Here is a 19,200-nt window from a genome sequence, read left to right on the forward strand (position 1 = left end):
GATTATATAAGGAGTTAAATAATATTAATATGATTTAAAAGGAAAAGAGAATATCTAGATTTCAAAAAATATCTGTAACATGAAGGACATTATTCTGTAACAGGAAACCTCTATTTCACTCCATAGGAAGACATCCAGGGAAGATATTATAAGGTTGGGTGCAACTGAAGGAAAGTTGTGAAACACTAGGTTTTTTTAATTTAGTTGGTCCTCCTCATGAAGCCACAAATTTTGGACAAAGAAAGAACAGCCTGTTTTCTTCAATATTTCTTTGTCCTTGTCTTTATGTGACTGGGAGGACTGGGGGTGTGGGTGTGCCTTAGATTTCCTTTACAGTGAGAAGGATTATAATCTTGAATTTGTGTTTAAATGCATCAAATCTTACACCGGGGTGTCCAACATGTGGCCCACAGAGCCTTTTCCTTTGGCCCACAAAGCTGGCGGTGGCACCTTTTTGAAGGCCAGTTGGGTGGCTCTAAGCCATATATCTTCAAGGAGACATTTGCAGCTCCTGCCACTGCTGCCACTCCTCTTCCCACTTCCTGCCCTGCCACACTGAAAGAGTAAAACTCAGTTTAATTGATTTAATGACTGGCAGGAGGGATGTGGCCATTAAAGCAATTAAATTGAGTCCCAATATTTCAGCATGGCAGTGCAGACAGGTGCACGTACTGCAGGTGGCGGAGGGAGTAGGAGGACTGGAGGGAGCCACGCAGCTGTACTGAGGAGGAGACGGCAACCCAGTAAAAGTGAAGCTGGGGGGCGGGGGATGGCAGCACCCGGAGCACCTGTGTAAGGTAAGTTAAACCTGGATTTGGGGCTGTGAGGAGTTAAGCCTGCGGGTGTTGCGGGAGTGGTTTGGGGCTCTGAGGGGTTTAAGCCTGGGATAGAGGGTGGGTTTGGGGCTACTTTGTATTCGGCCCCCAGAATTTGTAAAAAATTGCCATGTGACCCCTGATGAAAAAAGGTTGGACACTCCTGGCTTAGACTCTTAATCACTATTTGCGGTGATTTCCATAGCTGTGGACTCTCAGAGAACACATGATTCTGGCCAAAGCAAACCTTCACACGGGATCTAATCACTTCATGAAGAGTCCTTAAAATGTGCTATAGGTTTCATAGAAACTGTTGATATATATATGCATGACCTGGATGACATAAGCAGAACTTTCCATATGCAAAAACCTCATGGAAAAACAGACAATGTTGGAATTTATCTTTTAGTCTTTCAACCAACAGATTTGTTTAGGCATTTGCTCTAAAACCCATGAAGAACTCAGATGATAAAGTAATTAAATGTAAAATGCGCAGATATCTATTTGGCACTAGGATAAAAAGAACTATAAGAATTTGTAACAAAACCACCGCCACTACTGGATTAGAATATAATACTTTTGAAATACAAGGCAAACACTTCATCTGCAAAGCTAAACAGACTCTGGATAACAGCCACGAAAATATCAGTCTAGTCCTTGCAAATAAAGGGCAAACACCACAGGACACCAACAACATCAGGCCCAATAATGAAGCCTCTGCTGAAATCTTATATAGCCGTTACTCAACCAAAAACGTAGCTACAGTTTGTAGTGGAGAACCTATCCAGAATGACAGAATAGGAAAATGACAGCAGCACTCTTTCTGACCTATTGAAAACAGAATTTATCAAGTAAAGCTCAACTTTTTGCAACTGATTGGATTGGTCAAGAGCTGCCCAGTATGAGGAGAAACTTGAATTTGTATAGATTCCAATTATATATACACAGGCATCACTGATTATAACTGGGGTGGCTGGGAATTAATCAGGACAAATTTCCCTTTTCATACCTCTGGAGGATTCTTATTCTGCAGAGATTTGTGAAGGACGTGATCAATGCAGCCCTCCCTTGGAGAGCAGTCTCAGTCCAGGAACATGACAGGAGTCAAATTCAATGTTGTTTTGTTCTCTTTGGAGGATTTTGGGCATCTCATTTAGAGCAGGAAATATTGCGGAAACTGAAAAAAATGGTCCTTAGTTTTCTGCAGCATCTCCCTGTGAAAAAACTGCTGACTGTCCCTAAAATCCTGCTGCTACTAAAGGTTATGTAAAGAAATGTGCACTACACTGTAACAGTGAGACTGGAGACATGATGTTCTGGCTATCAAATGCTCATGTTGATGACATTAGATATATTAGTTGCCTTAAATACCAATGACTACCATGCTCTGTAGACAACCTAGTGAACATGTAACTACATAAAAACAGTCATACTGGGTTAGATCAAAAGTCCATCTAACCCAGTATCCAATCTTCCAACACTGGTCAATGCCAGATGCCCCAGAGAGAGTGAAAAGAACAAGTAATCATGGAGTAGTCCCTCCCCTGGCAACCATTTCCCGCCTCTGACAAATGGAGGTTAGGGACATCATTCCTACCGATTGAAGCTAATTCACATTGTCGGACCGATCTCCCACGAATTTATACAGTTCTTTTGAACCCTGATAAAGTTGTGGTCTTTACAACATCCTCTGGCAAAAAATTCCACAGGCTGACTGTGCACTGTGAGAAGAAAAACATTTTCTTTCACAAGAGTTACAACAGAATCAGTCCTTTCCATTCTGAGAAGTCAGAAGGTTGTACTGCGCTGTCTCTTCTATCACCTTTTCTGTTTCATGTGTAATGAGATTTTAATGGTCAGGTCACAGTGCAATGACTATGCTAATAGAACCCAACTCCACACCTCCATTCCATAGGAGCAGGGCAATGAAAACTGGATTTTTAATTATCAGCTGTTTGTGACTCATTTAACAACAATCCCAAATCTTCCTTTTGCACATGGATTTCTGTACAGTGACTACACATTTGTTACTTCAAGACTGAATTACGCAACATGCTCAAATAGTGTTGCCCTCACAAACCTCAGCTGGCGCATGTGAAAATGTTCACTTGCTTTGCAATGAATATTACAGTGAACACATTACACCTTTGCAATGTCATTTGCCTTGGCTACTTGTTTCCAGTTGCTAGTCAATGAGCTGGTTTTAACCTATAAAACCTTAAATGGCAGGGGCACTACCTACCTCAGGTCAGAAAGAGCTCAAGCCTATTGGCCTTTAAGGGCAAATAGAGAAATTTTGAGGACTCTCCAAAACTTTTAAGAATGGCATGGGTTGACGAAAGATATATGGGATGAAGTGCAACTGGAAACTATTAGCCTTAATAAAGTGGTTGATAAATGACACTAAAGTATTTTCTATAACATATTTGTGTCTAGAACGTAAGGGCATATCTACAGTGGAACCACAGGTATGATTTCCTGCTCATGCTGATGTATATGCGATAACTTCCCAATAAAAGCAATGTGGCCATGTGACTGGGCAGACTAGGTATATTAGGGCCCCTAGAGATCTCAGGGAAATGAAACCGGGGGGACTGGCTGCCTGAGCAGCAGCAGCACCACAGAGAGCTCTGAGTGGAGATGAAGAGCTGTTGAGAGACTGTGGACTATGGATAGACACTAATGGACTGTGACAGAGACCTTGAGGTAAAGGTGAGGACACTGTCTCTGAAGGCAAAGCCATGGAGGCACCACTCCCTGTACAAGCAGGGGAACAGACTGAGAGACACCAATTTATGCAATGCTTCCAGCTCAATACAGAGAGTGCATACATTTCCCAGTTTAGAAGCACATGATTACTGACTAAATTATAATGCGACTCTGTGCCTGGTTCTCATAATTTGGAACAACTTCAGATTTAAAATAAATGCTATGCACAATTGTAGTAGTTTAGGTTGATGAGGTTCAGTTTCTTTTTTATGTCAGTTCAGCAATGAAACCACTGAAATAAGGATTGTTCTTTTGAGGAGACAATGTTGATGATAAAAAATAAATCCATGATCCATATTTAATTCTCATTCGTGCATTTAGTGTTTCTGAAATGTGCTAGAGCAGGGATGGGTAATAAGTAGCCTGGGCTAGATGTGGTTCACTAGGATTACCCTTGGCAGGCTGCCAGTGCTTTATTTACGCGCATCCCCACAGGTCTGGACACTTGCAGCTCCTGTTGGCTATGGTTTGCCATTCCCATCCAATGGCAGCTGCAGGAAGAGGTAGCCTGGCCCCCACTGCTTTCTGCAGCTCCCATTGGCTGGGAATGGTGAACTGTGGCCAACTGGAGATACAAGTGGCCAGGCTTGTGGATGTGCAGGTAAATATAGTGTCCTCCGGGGGCTAACCTTAGTGAAATGTGCTGACCCATGGACTGCTTATCATCCAGCCCTGTGATAGAGTGATATCACTGTAGATTAACACCTACTTTCCATAGCGTAGGCTATATAGGCTATGTCTACACCAGAGGGTTTTGTCAAGCATCCAGATTCCCAAGGGACTGTGCTGACAGTAAAATGACAGAATGCAGCACTTCTGTTGACAGTCTTATCCCGCTCCCGATGAAGCATAACACTTCTTTCGACAGAGATCAGTCAACAGGAAGCTGGTCTGGACATTCTGAGGGGCTCTCCGTCTGCTGTGCAGAAGCAGGGTTGGCTGTTTTGTCCCTGTCTTGGCAATTTGGCCATAATTTGTCTATAGAAGATTGGTCAGAAGATATTTTCCAACAAAAACTTCTGTCAACAAATCACTATAATCTAGACATAACCTTACTGAATAATTCCACCAAGGACAGGAGAAGAAGCAGTAGGTTTAATATGCATCAAAGGAGATTTAGGTTAGATATTATGAAAAACTTTTAAAGTAAAAAGACAGAATTCTGGAATAGGCTACCAAGGGAGGCAACAGAGTTCCTGTTTCTGGAGGCTATTAAGACACAAAAATGCCTGGACAAAGGCCTATCAGAGATGGGCTAAGACAACTTGATTCTGCCTCAGTGTGGGGGGCTGGGCACAACGAATTCTCAATGTTGCTTGCAGACCTACATTTTTATGATTCCTCTAAGCAAACAAATGAAATAATGACAATATTTCATGTTTATACTGTGTAAACAGCAAGTCTCTCCTGACTTAGGCTGTAACCAGATTGAAAATAAAATCAAGTATTATTCTTGGTTTTGGCATAATAGTGTAATGCAACTTAACAAAAACATAAGCTGATGTGTTACTAAAAGGATGTTGAAAAACTGCCTCAGGTGTGTGGAGATTATCTGCTTATCTTTTGTTTACTTGCTGGGAAAGTGTTTGATTCATGCTGAAAAATTCTGTCATTGCCTAACACTTTTTAACGCTGGTCTCTTACCACTTACATTATTCTTCTATTATTCTTCTACACCTTACATTCCCATAGACTGGCCGCTGATGCTATATGATATAAACAGGATTGGACTTCATCAAATAATGGATTATTTTTCTTATTGTCCTATGGTGAGACTTAGGAGGGGACTTAGGAGCCCAAATCACATTTTCATAAGTGACTGTGGAACTTAGGAATATAAAGCTGTGTCTTCACTAGAAATGGTGTAGTGTCACAGCTGTGTTACTGTGAGTCTTCACTGCAGTCACTCTCTATAGAAATAGGAGAGTTTCTCCTGCCATTGTAATTAATCTACCTCTCCAAGAGATGGTAACTGGATCAAGGGAAGAATCCTTCTGTTGACTTACCACCAACTCCAACCGGGGTTAGGGCAATAAAAAACATAATCTTTGTATCCCTTTTCTCTTTCTTTGGATTACTGGATGTTGTCCTGAGCCATTAGCCATCTTAACAATATGCAAATTAACACAAGGATAATCAGCTTCAGGCTGACATATTTCCAAGAAAAACATGAATTATGCCAATTATGTCAGTAGGTGGCACTCGAGAGTCAGTACTGAATCAATCTTCCAATGTGGTAATAAAGGATCATTGTAGCGTTATAGTATCAGAGAGGTAGATGTGTTAGTCTGTATCTTCAAAACCAGCAAGAAGTCCTGTGGCACCTTATCTGTTAGTCTATAAGTGCTATGTCTACACTAGCCCAAAACTTTGAAATGGCCATTCAAATGGCCATTTCGAAGTTTACTAATGAAGTGTTGAAATACATATTCAGCGCCTCATTAGAATGCCAGAGACCACGGCACTTTGAAATTGCTGCGGCTCCCCGCCTCACAGCTCGTCCAGACAGGGCTCCTTTTCGAAAGGACCCTGGCAACTTCGAAATCCCCTTATTCCTATCTGCTGTTAGGAATAAGGGGATTTGGAAGTTGGTGGGGTCCTTTCGAAAAGGAGCCCTGCCTGGACGAGCCGCGCGGCAGTGAGCCGCGTCAATTTCGAAGTGCCGCAGCTGTTGGCATTCTAATGAGGAATATGTATTTCAGCGCTTCATTAGTAAACTTGGAAATGGCCATTTGCATGGCCATTTCAAAGTTTTGGGCTAGTGTAGACACAGCCAAGATGCCGCAGGACTTCTTGTTGTTCTTGTAGCGTTACAGTTATCTTTCACATAAACAAGTTTTTTTGGTTTTCTTTTAAAAGAGAGAGTTCAACATCTTTGTTACAGTCTGGGGACTGACTTGCTAAGTAGCAGTGTAGCAGAAAAGGACCTGGGAATTACAGCGGATGAGAGTCTGGATATGAGTCAACAGTGTGCCCTTGTAGCCAAGAATATGAATGACATATTGGAATGCAGTAAGAGAAGCATTTCCAGCAGATCTAGAGAAGTTATTATTCCCCTCTACTTGACACTGATGAGGCCACATCTAGAGTACTGAGTCAAGTTCTGGGCCCCACAGTATAAAAAGGATGTGGACGCACTAGAGCGGCTTCAGCAGAGGCCAACAAAAATGGTTAAGGGGCTGGAGTACATGACCTATGATGAGAAGCTGAGGGATTTGGGCTTATTTAGTTTGCAGAACAGAAGAGTGAAGGGGAATTTGATAGCAGCCTTCAACTTCCTGAAAGGGGGCTCTAAAGAGGACGGAGAGAGACTGTACACAGTAGTGATAGATAGCAGAACAAGCAATAATGGTCTGAAGTTACAGAGAGGGAGGTGTAGGTTGCATAGTAGGAAAAGCCATGTCACCAGGAAGGTGGTGAAGCACTGGAATGTGTTACCGAGAGAGATGGCGGAATCTCCATCCGTAGAGATTTTTAAGACCCGTCTTGACATGGCCCTGGCTGGGATGATTAAGTTGGGGTTGATCCTGCTTTGGGTCCTGAGGTCCCTTCCACCCCTATGATTCTATGGGTCTGTGATTTCACTATTTAAAATGTCTATGAAAAGCAAAAATGGATAAAAGAAAATATATCATACAGCTCTTTCAATGTTATGAAAGACATCAACTTTCAATAAGAACATACCAGGAAACATTACCTTCATATCTATTTCTGTACCATGGATCTGCTGAGCTACTGTTTTGACGATTCCAATGACAATATCCTGAAGTCCTTCTCTCTCTGAATAATAATGCAGAATAAGTCCTTTCCCTTTTTCTGCATCAGTACACCTAAAGGAAGGGGCACGCATACCCGGATAAATAGTAGCAAGATGGTCATGTAGAGCATCCAAGTTCTAAAGGGATAATGAAAAAACACATATACACATCATAAAAGAGTTCATGCATGTGACAAATTATCAGTTTGAGAAGACAAGAATTCAAGTAGCAGTTTTAAAGACTTCATATATTATTTATTCAACACATTTCAAGGAGATAGTCTGGCTCCACTATGTCCATAATGGCTACACTCTCTTGTGGGTTTGTGTTAACAAGATTTAGACCCTGCATTGCAGGGCTTCCAGGCAGGGTGCACTGCTGTCTTACACTTTGGGGAGTGTAGAGGTTCTCACACCTGACTATGAATTTGGTCTATGACCGGTGCTGAAAATAAAGCTGGTAAAAGTTGTTTGAGAAAGGAAGGAGAAATATAGATGGGCATATTTTTCTTTTCATAGCAGGGTTAAATTTTCCAAATGTATATGGGAATGACTAGGGTTCTTCTTTCCCTTTCTTTGCCACTTAACTTTATCTCTTCCCTCTTCCAAGAATACTGCTGCTTGTAGTCTATCTTTTAAAGAGCAGCTGTAGCAGAATAGCTTACAGCTGCTAAGCTGGGTGTTTATATATGGATTTAGGAGTCTAACTTTAGACACATGCATTTGAAACAAGAAACAAAAACAAAACAGCCTTTCTTACTGTTCATAATGAAATAGCAAGCTAATGATGCCTTTTCAAGCATTATCAAAATTTACAATCTCTGCCAGAGCCTGATAAGTATTTTCAGTATTCAAATTTAACAGCCAATGCCTTCAAAAATAACCTGCCACATTTCCTAATATTGTTCAGTCCCATGATCTCACTGAGAACAAGTGGAATGAACACAAAATGGAGGTTCTAGAACAGATCATAGTTAAAACAAAGCATTTTTTAAAAATGAGACTTTTAAAGAAAAAACTGCTTTTTTCAAACTCTCCACAGATCTCATTTTGTCTGGTAAACCTCAACCTTTGGCACAAAAAAAAAAAAATTCTTCTGTGGATGACATGCCTCAGAAATTGGAAAGCACATTACATGTGGAAGGTGGAGGGGAAAGTGGGATCAGAATCAAACAGACTACAATGCAACTACGACCTGAACTACAGAGTCATTACTATGACTCCATTTTACTATTCACTGTGTAATAGCTTAGAGTATGTCTACACTATGCAGCTTTTAGTGAAACGGCTGTGTCGACACAGCCCTGCCACTAAAAGTTGGCACACGTGAGTGCTTTTTGTCAGCACTTTTGCTGACAAAATCCTTCCAGCCCCAATAGGCAAGTTTCACTTTAGAAGCAGGAGAATGTTCCCGCCAACAAATTAGTATTCGCACTAGCACCTGCAGCAGCAAACCCATGTTGGTACAGGAAGAGAGAAGGATGTTTAAGTAATTGTGAACAAAAACGGTTTTGTGGGGTAAGTGCCAGTGCAGACATAGTCTTACATGAAAAGAACAGAGTGGACGAACAGCATCACAACACAGGTAATTAACTACAAATACTTTTGCCAAAATTGTGCACCTTCTTCACTTACTGGGTCTTAAGCTTTACTCGCATATTCTTCCTCTTTAACACTTTTTTAGCACACGGTTTTGTTTTGTGATTTTTGCGAAGACAAGGGGTGCTACAATGAAGATTTTTAAATGTACATATTGGATCATCTCTCTTTTCTCGCCATCTGTAGATCTTCACAGTTGTGAAGATGGCTTGAACAGCTGCTACTTTTCTTGGGAGGCCTCCAAAGGAAATGAGTCTCTTACAAATTAATTCCTTGGCATGCTTGCATCCTGGAACATCCTCCTTTACTTTTTGGTTTGTAATACATTTCTATTTTTATTGCTACATCAAATTGAAACTGGAGGGAAAAATCCGTGGCCTCAACAGAGCCCAGCTGTTGGTGAGAATACAACAGAGAACATACACAGACCCAACATATTCCACATATTTGTAAGGACCAGGAACATTCCCTTTGCGAGGTGGAGACCAAGTTTACAGTGGCTTGAAAAACTGTGTGGGGAGCAGAGCTAGTGAGATGGCAAGGTGCACAGATGGGGAGTTCACAGTGGATTGCTTGAAAGGGTGTCAGCTAAGCTGTTGTTCAAGTGTACGCTCACCAGGAGTAGCTTGGACGTGTAGATCTTTGGAAGAAGTCTATGAAGAAGAGACTCAGAAGAATTCTTCCTATGCACAGAGCCACCCACACCTGAACAGTCTCAAAAGGAGTTTAAGTCCAATATTATGGAGAAGATCATAAGTTGTATGCCTAGTACTGCTTTTGTTTAAAATACTAGCAGGGTCTGCCTGTGTGATGGTTACCAAGCCAGGAGCTTGCTGGCAGCTGCAGCCCTAGGGACTTGTCCGACCAGAGGAAGCCTGAAAGCTCCAGCCCTGGAGATCCAGCCAGGGCAGGAGAACCCAGCAGCCCTGGGGCTGGGAGCCAGCCAGGGTGCAGAGCTCCATCTTGTGAGACATTCAGGGATGGGGGAACCCCAGCAGCCCCTGACTGGGAGACCTGGCCAGGGTGGGATGGATGGACAGATGCCTCTCCTTTTATAATAGTATAGATTGGAACCAAATTCCAATACCCTTACTCACAATTCAGTCAGCCAGTAGTCTGTCTGAAATCAATATAATTCCTTCTGGGGTAAGGTACTGCTCAACATAAATAAAAGCATCAGAATCTAGCCCTTAGAGAATATTAGCTGGTAATCTCACATCTTCATTTCAGCCCTGCAGTTCTTGTGAATATTTCATATACATTTTGTAAAGTTATGTGGCATGTATCACCATCCTGTTTGCATGGAAGAGATACATTCCTATTGGTTAAGTATTCTGAGAATACTGCTTGTACTGCGAAACAATGATTTCCCTATTACCTTGTCCTCCTCTCTTCCAACCCCATCACCTTGTTTGTTGTATGTGACGAGAGATTCTGCATACATATTAAAATCGTATATTCTCTGGGAGGTGCAATATCTTTGCATGAGAGTGTGTGTGTCTCTCTGTGTGTACTTTGCTTCGCACATCATCCCACCGGGGGTCTCTAAAAGCTACCACAATATTTACAGTAAAAGTTAATTTTTGGCTACCAGGGCTGCTACAATTTATGTTAGAACTAGGGAGATCCTGCTTTCTGACTGGGGAGCCATAATCAAATCCTTGACCATGCTGTTCTTGTCTGACAAACAGATCTCAGTGTAGTAGAGAACCTGAACCAATAATCACAAATCAAATTGAAACTACTCTGGAAACTATTTGAGAGTGATTGGTTTCCAGACTCACAGTTATGCAGCTTAGGCATCTATGTGCTATATTATGGATGTGGATACTTTTGGTAAAGAGAAATAAAATAGATTTACTGTACTGCTGTTACTATTAATTCAGTAGACAACTAAGCAGTTCCCTGAAGGAAATGGTATTAACCACCACTTATGAGTCTGATTGATTTTCTCTAGGAAGCATTTAACATAAAAGCACACACGGGAGTTCTCAGGTTGCACCTCTCTTCACATTGGCTCTCTGCACCACGTTCTCTTTTAAGATGCCTAGCAATGTTCATAGGGCCACCTTGTACAGGGAAGGAGAAGTACTATAAATCTAAGCACAAGTTGAACCTCACTAACTTGGAACTCTCTCGTCCGACAACATTCGTAATCTGGCATGATTTTGGTAAGCCAGATGGCCACTTATAATGGACATGGCCAAGTTTCCTGTGGTCCCATAAAGTTAATTTACAGCCACCAGTCCTGGCTCTCACTAGCCTGTGCAGTTATTTGGCACTAAGAGCCCAGTAAGCAATGGAAGCATTGGCAATATGCTAGGCGAGATTGATGACCCATAGTCTGGCAGATTCTCACATCTGGCACTAGCCAAGCCCCAAGGGGTGCTGGACAAGAGATGTTCAACAGGTATTGCTCTTTTGTAGATTCTTTAAACGTACGTGTCCCTGTTTGCCCACATGCCCCTATAGCTTTCCTACAAACAACCTCCTTTAAGACCGATTCCAAGGAACATGAAATACAATAGTCAAGATTATTTTCACAAAACAAAAGCATTTGTTATGTCATGGGCTCGGTATAGATTGTCGTTCAGATCTAAGTATTGGGATTATCTTTTACTATGTACTTACACAGAGCTCAGCACAATGGGCCCCCATCTGTACTGAGCCTTTTGAGCGTGTTTATTATACAAATAATGTATCACCTTCATCCACGAGCACAACTTCCAACACCAGTAACAAAAAATCACAGATAATTGGAAATGAGCTGAGACGTATAACTGCAGCTACAAAAACCCAACCTCACGTTGTCAGTACAAACACTTATATGTTCTTCCAGCTTTGTTTACAAAAGTAGAAATGGCCACTGTCATCCGTTTAAACTAGAATTCCAACAAATGGCAATCTCAGAGATTGAAGTAAAAAACAATACAAATGTAATGTTATTACAGAGGTTTTCCTGCATGACTGTCTCACCTTCAACCTCCTCAACTGGTAAAGAATTACAAGTGAAATGAAAAGAGGAGTCAGCCTGTTCCCTAGCTGAGGGGAAAACAAGTCAGCTATGGATTTTAATTTTGTCTGTTTTCACCCTGTCAAATATTGCTTACACATGAAATGAAGACTGGTAGTACATTATGCTCTGCTGAAGGGTGCATATTCCTACAGGCCTGTGCTGGGCACAGCTTGGGAACTCCATTAGAGTACAAAATTATGGTGAGAGGTTGTTCTACATGCTAGAAGAAAAGAACTGTTTGAAAAAGGGATGTTGACAGCATCTCTCATTGGGGCACATTGTATGTGGTATCCTATGCTGGGAATCTACACAGAGCCATTCAGGTTCCCAAGAAATGAGGTTAAAGACGCACTGCAAGGGATAGTTAGTATGCCAGGGTGTGAGGAGGTCCTGGTGTGATTTAGGTCGCAGTGAAGGTATCCAGATGTATGCACAAGCAACTGAATAAGTGTATTCAGAGAGCCCTTCAATCAGGAAGGAAAATATACAGACTAAGCATTTCCCTCTTCACATCTTTAAAATGGAGGAGATTTCCAAAAGCACACAGATGGCAATTGTAATCCCAACTCCCAACGAAAGTCAACCGTAATCATAATTTGTGTATTGAAAATCTTACTGAATCAGTCCATGTGCTTCCAACTCATTAGAGTGTATGGTCCTCACTGGCCGTGTCTACACTAGCCCCAAACTTCGAAATGGCCATGTAAATGGCCATTTCGAAGTTTACTAATGAAGTGCTGAAATACATATTCAGCACCTCATTAGCATGCGGGCAGCCACAGCACTTCGAAATTGACAGGGCTCCTTTTCGAAAGGACCCCGCCTATTTTGAAGTTCCCTCATTCCCATCTGCTCACAGGAATAAGGGGACTTCGAAGTAGGTGGGGTCCTTTCGAAAAGGAGCCCCGTCGGGACGAGCCACGCGGCGGCGAGCAGCATCAATTTCGAAGTGCCGCGGCCACCCGCATGCTAATGAGGTGCTGAATATATATTTCAGCACTTCATTAGTAAACTTCCAAATGGCCATTTACATGGCCATTTCGAAGTTTGGGGCTAGTGTAGACATAGCCACTGTGAGCTGTGTACATGATGAATTTGATATTCTAAATCCAAACTGTTTTCATGTGTGAACAATTTTCCTGGGACCAAAAAAAAAAAAATCACTATTTTACCCCACTCTTAGAACAGTTTCTACAGACCTGTTTAGATTTTCTCTGTTAGTAATGAAAAATTTTTCATTTTTTCAACAGAAACAGCAGCACACATTCACACTATCTGAGAGCCTGGGCAGCACAAAAGCAGTGGAAAATCACCTTTACTCTTCCCTATTCCTCAACACACAGACAAGGAGCAACTCTACTGTGCCATGAGACAAAAGTAACAGCTCATACTTCTCAAAGCAGCTGGATATTTAACATCTAGAAATAATCAGTATTGACAGTATTTAGTCAGACAGTCCTTTGGAGAAGAAAGAGCCCAAAAGTCACAGGACCAAAATTTTTGCTGGTGTCAATTGGCAAGCTACACCCCTTTGCACCAGCAGTTAATTTGGTCCAGCATGTCATTGCAAATCTATGGAAAATGGAACAGTGAACCATACAGAATCATAGAATTCTAGGGCTGGAAGTGACCCCAGGAGATCATCTAGTCCAGCTCCCAGCCCAAAGCAGGATCAACCCAACTAAATCATCCCAGCCATGACTATGTCAAGCCAGGACTTAAAAACCTCTATGGATAGAGATTCCACAGCCTCTCTAGGTAAAGCACTCCAGTGCTTCACCACCCTTATGGTGAAATAGTTTTTCCTAATATCCAACCTACACTTCTTTCTCTGTAACTTCAGACCATTGTTCCTTGTTCTACTATCCATCACCACTGAGAACAGTCTCTCTCCATCCTCTTTAGGGCCCCCTTTCAGGAAGTTGAAGGCTGCTATCAAATCACCCCTCAGTCCTCTCATCTGCAAGCTAAATAAGACCAAATCTCTCAGCCACTCCTCATAGGTCATGTGCTTCAGCCCCTTATCCATTTTTGTTGCCCGCTGCTGAACCTGCTTCAATTCATCCATATATTTTCAATACTGGGGTCCCAGAACTGGACACAATACTCCAGATGCAGCCTCACCAGGGGTGAGTAGAGGAGAATAATAACCTCTCTGGATCTGCTGGAAATGCTTCTCCTAATGCACCCCAATATGTCGTTAACCTTCTTAGCTATAAGGGAACACTTGTTGACTCACATCCAGCCTCTCATCCACTGTAATTCCCCGGTCCTTTTCTCCGGAACAGCTACTTAGGCAGCCAATCCCCAGACTGTAACAATGCTTGGAATTCTTTCATCCCAAGTGCAGGACTGTGCACTTCTCCTTGTTGAACCTCATCAGATTTCTTTTGGCCCAATCCTCCAATTTGTCTAGGTCACTCTGGACCCTGTCTCTATTCTCCAAAGTATCTACCTGTGCCCCTACCTTAGTGCCATCTGCAAATTTGCGGAAGGTGCAATCCATCTCTTCTTCCAGGACATTAATAAAGATGTTGAACAATACTAGCCCTAGAACCAATCCTTGGGTGACTCCACTTGAAATCGATCGCCAACCAGATCTTGAGCCATTGACCAGTACCCATTGGGCCTGTCCATCAAGCCAGCTTTCTGTGCATTGCTCCTGATCAGTTCCTTCAGCCCTTGTACCAGGAACTTACCCCCAACATTCTCCAAAAACTTCCTGGATTGTCTGTGTGCTGCTGTATTGGTCTCCCAACAAATATTTGGGTGGTTGAAGTCTCCCATGAGAATCGGGACCTGTGATTTAGAAGCTTCTCTGAGTTGTCTGAAGAAATCCTTGTCTACCTCATCTACCCTGATCTGGTGGTATATAGCAGACACCAAACACAACATCACCTCTGTTCCTTCCGCTTCTAAACTTAATCCAAAGATACTCAACTGGCTTTTCTCCATCCATATATGGAAGCTCTGAGCAATCACATTGCTCTCTTACACAGAGTGTCACTCCTCCTCCTTTTCTCCCAAGCCTGTCCTTCCTGAACAGTTTATACCCTTCCATGACAGTGCTCCAGCTATATGAGTCATCTCACCAAGTTTCTATTTATTCCAATCACCTCATACTTCTTTGACTGTGCCAGGGCCTCTAATTCTTCCTCTTTGTTTCCTATGCTTCTTGAATTTGTGTACAAACACCTTAGGTAACTAGCTGATTTGCCTACTTTCTCCTTTTGAAAGAGTGGTTCTCCTTAGTTGTACCTTCTTCCTTCCCCACTTACCTCAGGGCTTGTGTCACCATCCCCTGATGAACCTAGGTTAAAGCTCTCCTCACTAGGTTTGCAAGCCTGCCTGCAAAGATGCTCTTTCCTCTCTTCTTTAGTTGGATCCCATCATATATCCTTCCCCTCAACACACATACTTGTTAAAAGGATGTTATTTGGGTTGCAAAGTCAAGCAGTTGAAAATTAGGAGATACCAAATTCATGCCTGTACAGACTTTGTTCTGCACCCTGCTATCTCCATCCTGTTCACTGAAGAGCCAAGAGTCCTGTGCAGAAGATGGTGTATGATCATATAATTGAAGACTGTACCAAAATGCATATGTAACCGGGGGTGTACAGCCAAAATTTTCCAAATGAAACTCTACATCAGCAAAAGAGAAAGGAAGAAATATACTGAAGTCACCCACCAGCCTAAGGATAGGGCCTGGACAGAACCCAAGATTTCCAAGTCCCACACTGATGCCATAACCACAAGACCCTATTCTGCTTGGGCAATGCTACATCTTCTAAATTGCTAGGCATAAAATTCTTACCTGCAAAAATTCTCTGACGTTTGAGCCCAAGACACGTAGGATTGTGTCGTAACCAGATTCTTGACAGAACACAAAAAACATCTTCCCAAACATCTGAAGGATTTCCCCGGCATTAAGATCTATTTACAATACAGAAAAGTTGATTATATTAGGCACTGCATTCTTCATACTTTGCTACCAATTTTAGACTATTGCATGATACAATAATTATAATGTAAAATGAGATATTTTGCATACTGTATTTTACACACTCTCCAAATGCAGTACACCAGACCAACCCCACCACAGAAAGAAAAGAAAAGAAAAGAAAAGAAAAGAAAAGAAATCCTGGTCATTTTTCCATCAGGGGATAGATTCTCCTCACCTTTACTTCCCCCCTGCACAGACTGTTTCTCTACTCAGTAATAAGCAGTTGGTTTTACCTCTAACCTGAAGATCCCCAACGATCAATGCAAGCTACCATAGTTACCTAAGCAAGAACAGTGCATTCTTCTCCAAAAAACATGACCTTACAGGTTCAGTAGCTGGTCACTGGTTCACTCTGAGTGAAGAGGTGAAGTGCAAATAACACAACAGAGATGAGGGTAACACAACCTTTCTAATTCCAGCTCAGAGCAGCAGCAAATGAATGTCACTACTATGCAGATTAACGGCCTATATGGTAAGAGTTACACCCTTCACAAAACCACGGCCACAGACAGGCACCCTCGTTAGCAACCTCCGCAGAGACGCTCATGTCTGAGTGGGTCTGGAGACTGAAATTATGCTGTCTAGAGAAAAGTGGTTGAGGGGAGGAGGAACATGGCGGCATGCTGTAGTGCTCTGCAATTGCATGTAATATTACACACGTCCTGTTCATAAAATAAGGGATTTCGCTTTCATGAGGTAACGCACTGACAGATACCACAAGCGTTAAATTCATTAACCAATTAAAGGAAGAAACTGATTTTAAATAATTATGGATGACCAATGACACATTTTTTTTCCCTGAGCAGGTCTTTTCTTCTAACCATAACCACACTTTCAATTCCTCTGTTTTAAATCCCCCTGTTGGACATACTTGCATCTTAATTAATCTTCCATGTATTCATTAATTCATTAAACCTATACAGAAAGTAGTGCCTGCCCTATATGAAGCCTGATCCATTAAAGGCAGGGTATAATTTCTAAGAGACAGTCATATTACTCACTAAGCACTTTGCTTGCCGCTGCAACCAGATCATATGTTTTGGAATCATCATAGATTATTCTAACTAGGAACTGTCCTTCTTCATCCAATTGTGCTTCTTTCCTAAAAGCAAAAACAAACAAACAAACAAACAAACAAAATGTGCAGTCATCAAGAATTAAGACTTATGCACTGACCACAGAAGTTATTTACTTACAGTCTGGCGTACGTCTTCTAAATTTAATAAGTTTGTAAGTTAATGTAAACTGTAAGTAATTTAGAAGAGATCTGTTCCATATTTCACTATAATTAAGACTTAGCACAAAATTTCTCCACCCACTGTTATCCAGAAAGCTGTAAATCGTTGAGAGAAAAAAAATTCCTTTAACACTAAACAATCCAACAGAATGAGTAATTCAGATAACAAAGGCAAAGTCTGACATTTTAGAATATTTTATTCTTAATACCCAATAGACTGGAAAACTGCAAGATATAAGATAAAGAGAATATACGTAGATATACATTGTTGTGAAGCTGGGGTTTTTTGTTTGGGTTTTTTGTTTTTGTTTTTTTATTAAACACATTATTTTATCATTCTGAATCATTATTCAAGCTTATTTACAGACGGCATACGAGATCTTTTTTAAGTAAACATCTGTCTAAATTTTCAAAGATAAGCATTTAAAACCCATATTTAGGTACTTATTGAAGCGACTGTATTTTCAAAAATGCTGAGCACTCACCAAATCCCACTGATAGAAACAGAAGGTGTCTAGGGTTTTTGCATCCCATCTCTTCAGGGCATGGATCAGCTCTGTGTCGTATAGTGCCTAGCACAACTGGCATCTAGGACAGGAGTGAATAATAGCCAGCCTCTGGGCCAGACACAGTTCAACAGTTAGCCCCTGGCAGACCGCCAGCGCTTTATCTGCTGTGTCTGCAGGTACAGCCATTTGCGACGCCTGTTGGCTGTGGATCACCATTCCCAGCCAGTGGGAACTTCACGAAGTGCCCAGTCGATGCCATTTCCCATGGCTCCCATTGTCTGGGAACAGCAATGGTAGCTACAAGTGTCCATACCTGTGGACACACAGGTAAATAAAGCACCAGCAGCCTGTGAGGGGCTAATCCTGGTAAACTGACTCCACATTATTGTCCACTTAGATCTAGGCAATACCAAAGACAAACAACAAAGAAATGACAATGACAACAACAAATTTGTGCTGCTCTTTCATTCTGAGAGCTCTCCTGGGACAATGCTACAAAAAACTGAGGTGACATATAAACATTTATCTGAAAATTGTAGGTGACTCAAACTTGCTAACAAAACAAGCCAGCAAGCAAAACTAGCATGTCTGCTTAGCCCTAATAACCTTCAATAACTATGACACACAACCTCCAGCAACACACTCTCAACTAATAAATAAATCAAGATCTCCTGATATAATACAAAAATCTCTTCCCTCATTAAGCTCCTCCTTCTCTAACAGTATATCCACATTAGGAAAAAAAAGATGTGTTCTTGTCACATTTTAGCTAATACATTAGTAAAATCATTTTAAAGACAAGGCAATTTATTTTTTTCACGTGTGCCAGTCAAGTTGAAAACTAAGTGAAACTCTAAGGCTTACTTCAATCTATGAACATGAACATGAGGCAGGTAGGCAACTCTCCAACACCACATTTTACAGATCTCTTTCCTCTGATCCCACTTTAGATTTCCAAAAGAAACTACACCATCTACTTTAGCAAAACAAAAAGCAGTCAAGTAGCACTTTAAAGACTAGCAAAATAGTTTATTAGGTGAGCTTTCATGGGACAGACCCACGTCTTCAGACCATAGCCAGACCAGAACAGACTCAATATTTAAGGCACAGAGAAAAGCTCACCTAATAGACTATTTTGCTAGTCTTTAAAGTGCTACTTGACTGCTTTTTGTTTTGATAGTGTATAGACTAGCACGGCTTCCTCTCTGTTACCTATCTCCTTTAGGAACTCCCTGCCTCTACTCAGGACCAAATTCACTCAGACACACAATCTGAGCCCCAATCTGGATTATTCTATTTGCCTCCTAAAATCCATAAACCTGGAAACCCCGGATGCCCTATCACTTCAGGTATTGACACCCTTACTAATGGACTATCCAGCAATGTAGACTCCCTCCTCAAACCATATGCCACCAGCACTCCTAGCTATCTCCAAAATACCATTGCCTTCCTGAGGAAATTACAAATCATTGGAAACCTTCCTGACAATACCATC

General features: G+C 41.6%; 1 protein-coding gene across 1 annotated transcript in view; it reads right to left on the reverse strand.

Moving 5' to 3' along the window:
- The window catches only part of GUCY1B1 (guanylate cyclase 1 soluble subunit beta 1), a 78,015-nt gene that overhangs the window by 39,682 nt on the left and 19,133 nt on the right, over positions 1-19,200 (reverse strand). The window contains exons 3-5 of the mRNA XM_074993136.1: positions 16,961-17,061; positions 15,771-15,889; positions 7,282-7,479 (exon numbers count right to left, since the gene is read on the reverse strand). Of these exons, the coding sequence (XP_074849237.1) occupies positions 7,282-7,479; positions 15,771-15,889; positions 16,961-17,061 (418 nt within the window). The remainder of the gene's footprint in view (positions 1-7,281; positions 7,480-15,770; positions 15,890-16,960; positions 17,062-19,200) is intronic.

Source organism: Carettochelys insculpta, chromosome 4, assembly GCF_033958435.1.
Source record: "Carettochelys insculpta isolate YL-2023 chromosome 4, ASM3395843v1, whole genome shotgun sequence".
Classification (NCBI taxonomy): Eukaryota; Metazoa; Chordata; order Testudines; family Carettochelyidae; genus Carettochelys; species Carettochelys insculpta.